Source organism: Tauraco erythrolophus, chromosome 1 (genome assembly GCF_009769465.1).
Source record: "Tauraco erythrolophus isolate bTauEry1 chromosome 1, bTauEry1.pri, whole genome shotgun sequence".
NCBI lineage: Eukaryota > Metazoa > Chordata > Aves > Musophagiformes > Musophagidae > Tauraco > Tauraco erythrolophus.
Window position 1 is genome coordinate 134,984,548 of NC_141465.1, and position 12,287 is coordinate 134,996,834.

Here is a 12,287-nt window from a genome sequence, read left to right on the forward strand (position 1 = left end):
CAAATAGTTTGCACAGATTTGTTTCAAAACTAACAAGTACTTCCACTGCTGCTCAATAGTGTTGCTTTATACAGAAATTCAAGTACAGGTACAGCTCTTCATCCAGAAAAACAAAAATTAATTATTCTCAATATTTAGTTCTTCTGAAGCTTGATTTCAGTCAAGACACAGCTCTGGCAATGAAAGGCAAGTAGCAAAGCTATTTCTTGAAACCATTCTCATTTCCAAATTACCTAGCAGGGAAGTAAGAGGTCTTGAGAAATCCTTTAAAAGACACAGTATGAACGAGAATGCAAAAATACAACAGAAATAATTGCTCTGAGTGTGTATTTCACTTGTCCAAACACATGTAGCGTACCAGAAAGGTGATTAAACTCCAAAGTTATTTTCCTTAGGAGAGTATACATATTTCCAAGCTGTCTAATGTGATTTGATTAAACGAGTATTCTCTTCTTAAATAGATTCATAGATTTCTAGGTTGGAAAAGACCTTAGAGATCATCGAGTCCAACCATCCCTAATCCCCATTAAACCATATCCTCAAGTAGATCATCCACCCTATTCTTAAACACATCCAGGGATGGGGACTCAACCACCTCCCTGGGCAGCCTATTCCACTGGCTGACAACCCTTTCAGAGAAGAAATACTTCCTAACATCCAACCTGAATCTCCCCTGACTAAGCTTATGCCCATTTCCTCTTGTTCTATCACCCAACACTAATGTAAAGAGCCCTTCCCCCACCTCCCCACCATCCCTTCTCAAGTATTTGTAGGCTGTAATCAGGTCTCCCCTCAGCCTCCTCTTCTCCAGGCTAAACAGCCCCAACTCCCTCAGCTGCTCCCCATAAGTTTTATTTTCCAGCCCCTTGACCAGTTTAGTCGCTGGTCTACTCAATACTCAACTGGCAGGTTGTAGAACTGCCACGCAAAGTTTCAATCAGAAAAAGCAGCAACTGAGCGTAGCTTTGAGTCAACAGAGACGCCAAAAGACTCCTGAACAGATGGCATAAGTGTGCTTCACTGTACTCACTTTAAAATGAACGAGGAGACTGATACTGTTTCAAAAGATTCAGTAAGCTTCCAGCCAGCAAAAGGAAGGCATTCACTTTGCGAGATGTTTAGAAGGAATCGACACTGAAAGAAGAAAACTGAAGTGAAGACTATCTAAAAAACGTGACCAGAGCAGCAGCGACACCAAGACAGGCAATTTCACAAAGAGTGTCTCACTCCAGACATAACAACCCTTACTTCACTGGAAACTGGAAGCTATTCCCTATTTAAAACCCTGCGAGCAGACTAATACCAGCATGGAACGCAGGGCTCGACAGCGTCAGAAGATGTAAATAGTTTAATCTCAGCACTCTTACTGTGTTTACGAGAACGCGATGAAGTGCTAGGGTTCAGTCCCACACGAACAGTGCCAAGGAATTTAGGTGGTTTATTCAGCAAGCATGTTTGTCACTGGAGACACGAACATGCTGCTGTCCTAAGCAGCTGATATTTGGGAGTTATATATCCATCATTTCCTTGGAAATCTGCTTCAGACTCCAGAACTTTTGAGAAACGGTACTCTTTCTTCCTACATATTTGATGCACTCTGGAGATGTTGAAAGGGACGACTGAAGGAGTGTGTCAGTGAGCTATTTGGTGAAAAAACTATCTTCTTGCCTTACCTTTGTGGTTTGGGAAGTCATAAAAATAGATTTATGGGAGAAAACTTACAGACTTTCAGTAGTACCAAAACTATTTTATGGAATACAAGAAGAGAGAACAGTTATTGAATAGATTATAAATACTAGTATCTCTAGAGTTACAAAGCTGACCATACATTGTGTGCTACTGACAGGTATTTTATTTATTTTATTTTATTTTATCTTTTGTTTAATTATTTTACATTCAGTAATGCAGCCGGACAAGTGCCAAATTCTCACCCCAGCCTCCTACAGCAATTGCAGCAGACAAAATCAGATACTTGGACAAGAACCCTGAGATTTAAGTGAACTGGATCATCCAAGTAAACAAATCTAAAGCCCATAAAGCATCTCCCAAACGTAACTTACGTCCTGAAAGCTCTCAAAATATTCAACCAGCTTATTAGAAGGCCTTTAAAAAGCTGGTAAAGAAACTTGAAAGTGTTCAAGTTTCTACACATTCACATGGTGTAATGTTAAAAACGAACACATGTACTTATGGAATTGCTTTCAGGTGAAAACACCAGCTATGTCCCCAATGCACAATTTTCAGAAGCTCTTAAGATGGATCTCAGAGTAACCCTGCAGTCCAGGAAAAAAAAAAAACACTACAAAGCCAAGTAAAACGGTTAACTTAGTCAACAATCATGAAGCTATGCGTTATAATAAAGACTGAGTATAGAGAAAAACCTCACTTTAATTACTCAACAGTTTACACTGGAGTTTGAAACGCTGCTACAGGACATATCACTGAAATAAAAAAAATTAATAATGCTTGTTAAACGCTGTGTTCAGTTAGGGGCAGGTGAGAAACATGAGCTATTAGTACAGAAAGAAAACAGCAAGTTAAGACACTTGAGGTTTTTCTACAGCAACTGAAGTCCTTTGAGAGTTGGTAGGATTGACTCTCCAATAGCTGGGAAGGGAAGATCTCAGGCAGGAGCTAATCCTGAAAAAATCTTGCAGAACACAGGTACATGGCCCAACAGGGATTCATATACTTAGCTAAACGTTCTCCTTTTCAGAAATCTGTTGCGAAATAAAGTATTAAGTCATGAGGGTTTGGAAGGCTGTAGCCTGGAGGACTAAACCTTCCAATCTGTCTCAGACAACAGGAAATTGGTTTAATCTTTATACACCCACACACAGGCAGCTCTACTCCTCAGAAATCTGTTTTCCAGATAGAAATGTTCTAGTTTCCTACCCTTCTGAAAAGTGATGTACAGGAAGGAGTATGAGCACATGCTCAGAGAACTAAACCGAAGCAAAACAGATTAATGTTCTATTAAGTCACCGAGGAAGTGTTTGGACAAGTTATTAAAATGGTATCAAAATTAATTTGCCAGACGTAATCGGTCATATTTTATTGTGTCAGAACAGGAAGACTTCCGTGAGTTTAACTCTTAAGGCAAGTTACCTCTGCTGCCCTACCAAAAGTCACCGAACTTCAAAGAGAAATCAGACACTTCCAAGCATCCCAGTCCTCTCAACTATGCACAGTAAGACCCTTCCATCTTGATTTGGACTATTAGGAATTAGTGTTAAAATATGACAATACTTTGACTGCATATTTCCAAGAAGAAGAGGGTTCTTTACAGGCTTCATGTCAACAGAGACAGCTACTTTCCACGAATTCATTTCCCCTCAGGCATTTCCTTTGCTCCCTTTTCAAACCCTGCACACGGAAAAACAGAGTACTGGTGCTGCAAGGCTGACTTTACTGGTGCTGCAAGGCTGACTTTGCAGCCACCCATACATGCAGAGGAGCGGGTGGCCTCTCACAGCCGGTCACCGTTGCATTCCTTTGAGTTGTGTGCTTGCAGGCTACAAAGTGAAGCTGAACCAGTATTTCCACTATTTTCATACCAGAGCACACAGGTGCAAAGACAGTGGGGCAGACAGGCAAAACACAGAAGGCACTCAGAGAGCAGATTCAAGGACAGCAAAACAGTTTCTTAGCAGCACAGTAACAACAATAGTGTAGCTCCATGTTGAAAGACTGATTACAGACCAGATGAAAAACTCTTCATTGAATATTAAGTCGATTTATAGTAGATAACAGTTCACAGTGCTCTGCCTCAAATGGTTAAAATCCTCTGCGTTAAAGAAAGGTATTTATTTTCTCATGTTCATCAACCACTCCTCCAGTACTGGCAGTAACTCCCCAGTGAAGCTACACTTGCCATCTGCAGTTTATTCTCCTCGCCAGTGTCGAAACACGAAGGGCAAGTTTTACAATCAGCAGCCAAAACTTACCTATAAGAACCACAGAATGGTTTGGGTTGGAAGGGACCTCAAAGAGCATCTAGTCCCAACCCCCCTGCCATGGGCAGGGACACCCTCCACTACACCAGGTTGCCCAAAGCCTCATCCAACCCGGCCTTGAACACTTCCAGGGATGAGGCAGCCACAGCTTCTCTGGGCAACCTGTGCCAGTGTCTCACCACCCTCAGAGGGAAGAATTTCTTCCTTATATCCAATCTAAATCTGCCCTCTTTCAGTTTAAAGCCATTGCCCCTTGTCGTATCACTACACACCCTTGTCAAAATTCCCTCTCCAGCTTTCCTGTAGGCCCTTTAAGTACTGGAAGGCTGAAATAAGATCACCCTGGAGCCTTCTCTTCTCCAGGCTGAACAGCCCCAACTCTCCCAGCCTGTCTCCATAGCAGAGATGACACACTACTTCAATTATTCTATCATTATGAGAAGTCTCAACCGCCAACAGACCTAGAATGACCAAGCTGGACTAGCTACTCTCTCAGATCACAGAATTCCAACATGGGAAACTCAAACAACTGTCTCATGGCTACTGCAAGCAGTAACAAACAACTTCCAACTCCGTATCACTTCAAAACTGTTCCAAGATTTTTTTGGTTGTTTCGAAGGAAGTACACAAGCGTGTTTACCACATACTTACTCTCGCTCTTTCTCCGTCAGCTTGTCATTGATGTTATCTTTGATGGTAGACCGGGAGCCCTTGTGAATTATGGGATACCTGAGTGGCACTTGCAGGAAGAAGGATATCATTGAGACCAAGTGAGCGGTGTAGCCCAGGGCAACAGCAATGCTTCCATCATCTTTTGCTGCCAATAACAAGAAGATTCCATTATTTCATCGATAGGACCTCGCTGCAGGCTCAGCATCCTTATTGCTTCGAGAATGATGTAATTAATGAAGCTATCCGAAGTTATAACTTCAGAAGAGATGCAAATCTAACCCAAATTTAGATGGTTTTACAGCTGTTTGCAGTTCACGATTGGCTTCTTTCTTTAAAAGGCAGTGTAAACCGTGGGATAGCCTGTTCTCCTCTCAATTTTACGCTTTCAAAGCTAAAAGTTACTCGTCTCAACATTTGCCTTGGTGGGGGAGGGTAAAGAAGAGATGGGAAAAGCAAAACAAAATTCCCAAGACAAAATCCAAGTCTTTCTGAATTTCTCTAGATGCAGCTGAGATGTATGACTGGGGTCAGGGAAAAGCTGCATTCCTCCGTAACTTCATTCATTAGTGAGATCAGTTGGAAAGAGACTGACCCCAGGGTACGAGTTCTGTTCTCTGCCAATAACTGGAAGAATTTTGATCGACCCATTGTTTTAAAGCAGCATTTTCAATTTCACATTTAAGGTTTCAACCTTAAAGCTTCACCTGCTGGGACTACAGACACAGGTCCTGTGATTCACATTACACCTCTGAGCCATGTAAGGGCTTTTCCTTTCTGTTTTCTCTATTTTTCTTCTTTGTAAGTGAACACACCAATACAAACAACATGACAGAGTCATCCCTTCTGAGGCACAAGGGAGTCCTGGGAAATCAGTTAAACAGAGGACCTTCTAAGAAAGCTTGTAATGATGTTCAATGACAACTATGAAATCATACTGAACTCTAGTAGAACAAAACACGATATCTGGATTTAAAAGTTACGCTCCTTTCAAGAAGGATTTTGTAAAAACAGTGTTCAACATTTGTAGCAAAACTGGCTTTTTAGGGAATAATTTTTTTTTGATCCTTCAGACACCTGATTTTTTTTTTTTGTTAAATATTATCTACTAAGAGTCTGAAATAAGACATTTCAGCCAGCTGGTTTTCAAATTTAACTCCATATTTCCCTAAGTTGAATGCTTAGTAGTTCTTCCTCATAATACACTATTTCTAGAGACTTTGATTAAGAATTAGTAGTTCTTTTGTAAGGAATTAACACCAGTAAACTGAACATGGGCCAAAAGATGCATGCCACTGATTTCTCAAGAATAACCAAACGGAGCTCATTAGTGCAATCAGGAAAACAAAGCAATAGATTGATTTTTGTCACACTGACAAGCTAATTTGTTTTACTGTTTATTCCTCCATTATTCTAGCATCCAATATACATGTCATTAGCACAAGTTAATACCTATGGAATGGCTTTAAAGAGTTAGACAATTAACCGAGGTTTTTGACGAAGAACCCGCATGCCTTGCAGAGCGAGCAAGTACCGTGAGCAAGAAATTTTCCAAGAGGATTTTAATGAAGTTTCAATTCATGTCAAACATTTGTAGATGCTTGCATGCAGTTACCTGCACAACTGTTATACAGACAGGCACAGTATGTATTTGCTTCTGCAACGGGATCATAGAATGGTCTGGGTTGGAAGGGGCCTTAAAAATCATCTAGTTCCAACCCCCCTTCCCTACAGGATGACTGTAGACACTTCCAAGTAAAAGCTGACTTACAAAACACCCCACACTGTCTGGTGATTTTCAAGTCTTACTTATGCAAGATATTTGATAAGTTCACTGGCAACTACAGCAAACTGGGGATTTGTGCACATTGCCCCACCAAGATTTATGGACTGAAAGTAGCCACAACGGAATTCTAGGTCAAATGCAAATATTTTCTAGAATCACTAAGTTTGGAAGGCACCTCTGGAAACTGCGTAGTCCTAGCCCCCTGCTCAGACCACAGGCAGCTACAGTAGGTTGCCCAGGACCGTGTCCAATTGGGTTTTGAGCATCCCCAAGGATGGAGACTCCACGGCCTCTCCAAGTAACCTGTTCCAGCGTTGAATCTTAGAATACAGAAGTACTTTTCTAAGAATCAACAGTGACATCCTTTGTACTACCTAGGAAGTAGGAATAAATAATGCATCAGTTTTCTCCTAGTCTAGACCTTTCCAGTCAGAAATTTAGATCCTAAGCCATTGCTATCAGTTTGCTTAATTACATGATGTTTAGAAGCAGTGTCAATTACAACAACTAAATCAATAATATCCAGCTACCTTGAAAGTCTTCAGAATTAGGAAGCTTGACTCCACAAACAAAGTAATCCTTTTGATCATTCTGTAAGTTTAAAATCAAATATGGAAAGTGAGAATGGAACAATAACATCCAGAAAACAGAAACCTGCACAAAACCTGATGACAAAGCATTTTTGTAAAGAAAAAACTAAATGTTCAACGAAATCCAGAGTGACTTTGACATAGCGTTTTAGTCCACATTTCATATAATTCAGAAACAAATGTAACATTTTAAAGAAGGAAGAGCTTCATCTTAATCGATTCATTATACAAAAGGTTTTGGAGCTCAATATTTTGACATCTCTCTGTGCACTCCGTTAAAGTTCAGCTAACCTACTGTCAGGGTTATTTTATATAATTGTAAACAAAATGGAAAGTATCCATTAAATTACAGCTACAGCTATTTTGCTTTTATAGTGGAGACTATTTGAGAGATGCTGGCATAAATCATCTCCCCATGAGGTTCGCAATCTAAAGACCAAATCCAAGAAAACACTGGAAAAAACAGCATGAGTGAAGAGCCAGCTTCATCACGAAAAAAAACACGGTATTTGCTCGAAGTGTAATAAATAGGAAGTTCAGATTTTTAGAATGTTAAAAACATACCAGATCAATAGGGTAGATATAGGATAGCTCTGACAGCAATTGCTTGCATCGAATAGTCTGCTGCGCGTTTGTCTTCAAAAACAGTTCTCTTTGGGGAAAGAAATCCCAAACCCATTAGTTTCTTCAAAAGCTTTAAGATACCAAGCCCTCATATCCCTTCTGCATCTTATCATAGAATCACAGAATGATTCCCAAGTATCACCTACCTTCCCCTAAAAAGCCAGGTAATTTCACAAAGGTAACTACAGAACACAAAGCTAACTTGTCATTTGCATATTTTAACTATGACAATTAAGAATTACAAAGCTGTGTTTCACCAAAACAAACCTAAACGTCCTATCACAGCCTACACGCGTAACCAAGCATCTGTCTTCTCTTCTAGACTTACCACTGTTAATTATCACTTTAGATATCGACAAATTGTAGCAGAGAAGTTTTGGGGTGACATCAGGAAGAATTTGGCACTGTGAGGCCCACTTCAAATGTCCTACTCTCAAGCCTGCATTTCCTTTCCAATTGCAGAAAAAGCATAGGTCCTTTTACCTCTTAGCAGTGCATTCCTTCCTTAATTCCTGCAGGGATTCATTATGTTCTTGAAGTTTCTGGTATTCAGTCTCAAACGCGTTTTCTAAACAACAGGAGGAATCAGGAAAAATATTAGTATCAAATATCTATGTAGTTATCAGAAGTTTTAAAAGTAGATACCCACACAAACATTGGCAATAATCCTCCACTTAGTCTTAGATGTCAAACTGGGGTGACAGCAGGAGGATCACAAGTCTCCATGCACTATACACCATCCACCAGTCAAATATAACCAATGAAACCTCATTCTTCTTTAATTCTCTTCCCTTCATGTCCACAGTAGTGGAAGACACCTCACTACTTGCACAGTCAGAATTAAGTAAATGGCAAAAGCCTTATTTTTAGTAGTGATTAATTATTTTAGACTCAACTAGGTACAAAACCAAACAAAACAAAAGTCCTGCAACAAGATCAAATATTGGTGTAGCTTGGTCTCTGGTGAGCTCCAAAGAGACAGTGAGGCAGCATTTTACTACAGGACACTTTCCCAGTAAAACAAAATACCAGGAAGACTGAGCATTTCACCTTTCACTTATGTAATAAGCTATTAAGAGGGATTTTTGTCTTAAAACGGAATCCTAATCACCGGGACAATAACATCCCTCATGACATTATAATGTGTCTGCACCAAGTCACTGTTTACAGTACAGCTCTTCTGATTTGCTCACAGAATTTTAATTAAGCACAGATTTAAGATTGTTTTAAAGCGGTGTCATTTAGAGACAGGATACCAGAAACTGCTGTCTAGAATCCAGTATGACACAGAGGGTGAAGAGATTGTATCTGGCTGCAAACTTCAGATAAAGAACACAACAAGCACATTAGAGCCAGGCCAAAACCCAAACAAAACAGCACCTTCATGTTGGTCACCCTGATCATAAGCTTGGCTACTACTCTTCTGCTCAGCAGATTAGGAATATCTGCAATGGAAGCAGGAACATTTCTAGACTTGCCTCTGTCATGTAAAGTATTTTTTTCCTTATGCAACAAGGCTACTTCTTGACCAAGGGCCTTCCTCTGCCTCTCCAGTTCATTACGTAGCACCAGGATCTTCAACTGTAAACATTCACTCTCCTTTTTCTATTTGAAGAAAAAAAGATTTTTTTTTAAAAAAAAAAAGGTTTTTTGCACACAAGCAGTTCAATAGAAGGGGTGATCAAAGGGAAGGGAAAAATAGGACAAGACTAGTGTCTGCCAGACTAAAGGCTGAGCTCCTCGATTACCACAGGCAATAGACTACCAAAGGTCCTAGTCGTTTTGCTGCTTTGGAAGGACAGAAACTCAGCTGTGTCCCACAATGCTTGCTCCTCCCGTGGGATGCATCTCCTCTCCTGTGCTCAATGATGCAACTTGGCCCAGGGCAGGAATTCAGAGAGGAAGGAGAGGTGGGATGAAGCTTCTGAAGGACAAGTACATGGAGACTGACAGCAGAGCTCTAGCAGCATGACGAGCATTTGTCCCCCGGCAAAGGGGTTCAGCAGCAAGAGGGGAGATAAGCAATGAGGAATCTACACTAAATTGAGGCAGGGAGCTGGAAAAAGGTTGGAAATGTGTGAGCTGAGATCCAATTCCCAGCTTCAGCGTGATAAGGAATCATAGAATGGTTAAGAGTTGGAAGGGACCTCAAAGATCATCTAGTTCCAACACCCCTGCCATGGGCAGAGAAATCCTCCACTACACTAGGTTGCCCAAAGCCTCATCCAGTCTGGCCTTGAACACTTCCAGGGATGGGGCACCCACAGCTTCTCTGGGCAACCTGTTCCACTGCCTCATCAACCTCAGAGGGAAGAATTTCTTCCTTAGATCTAATCGAAATCTCCCCTCTTTCAGTTTAAAGCCATTGCCCCTTGTCTTATCACTACACGCCCTTGTAAAAAGTCCCTCTCCAGCTTTCCTGAAGAATCACTCACAGGAAATGTTACCTTGCCCCTTAAGGGAGTTGACTTTTTGCTTCTTTTGTCTACAATGCAACCCTGCAATTAGAGTGGGTAAACAAACTCCCATTTTTCCATTTTGTCAAACCCTTGAATCAGTTTGATGCTTTCGGAAATCAGCTGAGTACTCTCAACCCAAAATCTACCTTACAGCAATAAAGTAACTTCACATCACAAGTTTGCCCTTTCCCAAACAAGGCACCAGACATGCCAGTGAGTACCAACATAACAGAGTCACCATGAGCCACTCTCGTTCTGTCAACTCACTGCTTTGAGCAGAGCTCAGCCCTTCTAGCAGAAAGTAGAAACTAGTGCCAGTACACTTTTTTGGAGAGGGGAAAAGGACAGGCAAAACAAACTGTCAAAAGCTATTCCGAGATTTAATACAATTCCTGCTTAAAATGAATGTGTCACTTGAGTGACAGCTTTTGCATGGATTCTATTCACCCAGAGGGAGTAGTGTGCAAGGAGATACAGCCAGTAGACTCACCCCACTCTAAATCCGCCACAGGTTCCTGTCACGACTTATTTACATCATTAAAAGTTTGTTTTTCCTGATAAAACTCATCATGCAATGTTTAGGCTTTTATAGCGTAAAAGAAATTATGCAAAATAAAGGTAAAAATAGGATAAGCAATCTACCAATCCATCTGAATAACACACATAAATCTAAAATCCATTACGTTACACTTCTCAGAGGAGTTCCCATTCGAAATGACAGGTTTAAATAAAGATTTCAAGTTCAATTGTTGGAAAAAAAATCCCAAGTTTATGACCAAGACACATCTGCCAGGCGCACCAGCAAGCCTGTAGAATAATCAAACTTACCAGTTCGTTGCTAGTAGATGTACATCTCAGCTTTTCTTCAATCTCCCTTCCTATTTTCTGAACCGTTACCTGAGTCTGTTTAATTGCACACTGGGCTCTGTGAAGCCTGCAAGGAGAAGACAAGTTACAGCTGTAGCAAAGGTTCCTCACACGTCTCCTAAAGAAGAACGCACCAGCCACCTCAAAACCAGCAGAGATACCACAAATTCAGGTTGTCAGCCTCTGTATTGAAATAAAACAATAAAAGAGGGATCATAACTTGCACAGTTTAGAAACGAGTACCCAAAGCAAACCAGCAAATCTCTAAATTCAACCCAGCTCCAGATGTCCCTCAAATTTGTTCAATTCAGTAGATGCCAATAAGACAAAGCTCTGGGTAAGAGGTAATTACAGGGATCTCCTACAACAATTAAACGAGTTGTAACATGATGTCAAGACAAGGATACACACGACAGTTCCCATGAGCATTGTTAACACAGGCCAGTTACAAAAAAGCACAAGTATCCTTCAGGAAACATCCAGCGACTCGGGCCAAGAGCACGACCCACCCTTCAGTACCCCCAAACACACTATGGGCCCTTGTGTAACAAAAGCACAGGTTTTTAACTGAAACTAGTTTAAAGTGGGGAAAAGAAGATGATGATGCCCTTCTGCTCATTCACCTTGGCTTCAAGGTGAAGAGGGAAAACTGATTATTTGCCATATTTACTGAGGAAAAAAACAGGCTGAGGAAAGAAACGGCAAAAACAAGCATTAATGTCTGTCTTAGACAGAATTAACATGGAGTGGAAATTAATGTGTTAGAAAAAATGAGAGTTGGTCTGAAGACACAGATCATGTCTTTTGAGGCATGAAAAATCCAGGCTTACTTTTCCCATTCACAGTTTCCCTATTAAGGGCTCTCCTTTTGTAAGGACATTCTTCAGGCTTGCTGCTGGGATAAGCACTGAGAATCACAGAATGGTTTGGGTGGGAAGGGACCTCAAAGATCATCTAGTTCCAACCTCCCTGCCATGGGCAGGGACACCTTCCACTACACCAGGTTGCTCAAAGCCTCATCCAACCTGGCCTTGAACACTGCCAGGGATGGGGCAGCCACAACTTCTCTGGGCAACCTGTTGACTACGGGCAACTTGACTACGGTCTAGTCAGAACATGGGCAGATAACCCTACCAGATGAACTCAGTGTTTTGCCAGGGAAACATTGCCCTAAGACCAAGCCTGTTTCAACAAACGCTTTAATGACCACCTCCACTTTGCCAAAATTAAGCATTCCTATAACGAGGCAGAGATTTTTAATTTTACTAAAGCAAGGCTACGCGCCTGCTGTGTGCCAAGGACCAAAGCACTAGAGCATACAGAAGTTGCTCAGCTC

The 12,287-nt window shown here is 41.1% G+C and overlaps 1 protein-coding gene across 4 annotated transcripts in view; it reads right to left on the reverse strand.

Moving 5' to 3' along the window:
* The window catches only part of UVRAG (UV radiation resistance associated), a 109,178-nt gene that overhangs the window by 46,964 nt on the left and 49,927 nt on the right, over positions 1-12,287 (reverse strand). For all 4 annotated transcript variants that reach the window (XM_086622300.1, XM_086622306.1, XM_086622322.1 and 1 more), the window contains 6 exons: positions 10,913-11,018; positions 9,104-9,230; positions 8,109-8,193; positions 7,566-7,653; positions 6,942-7,002; positions 4,608-4,773 (listed from right to left, as the gene is read on the reverse strand). In XM_086622300.1, the coding sequence (XP_086478426.1) occupies positions 4,608-4,773; positions 6,942-7,002; positions 7,566-7,653; positions 8,109-8,193; positions 9,104-9,230; positions 10,913-11,018 (633 nt within the window). The remainder of the gene's footprint in view (positions 1-4,607; positions 4,774-6,941; positions 7,003-7,565; positions 7,654-8,108; positions 8,194-9,103; positions 9,231-10,912; positions 11,019-12,287) is intronic.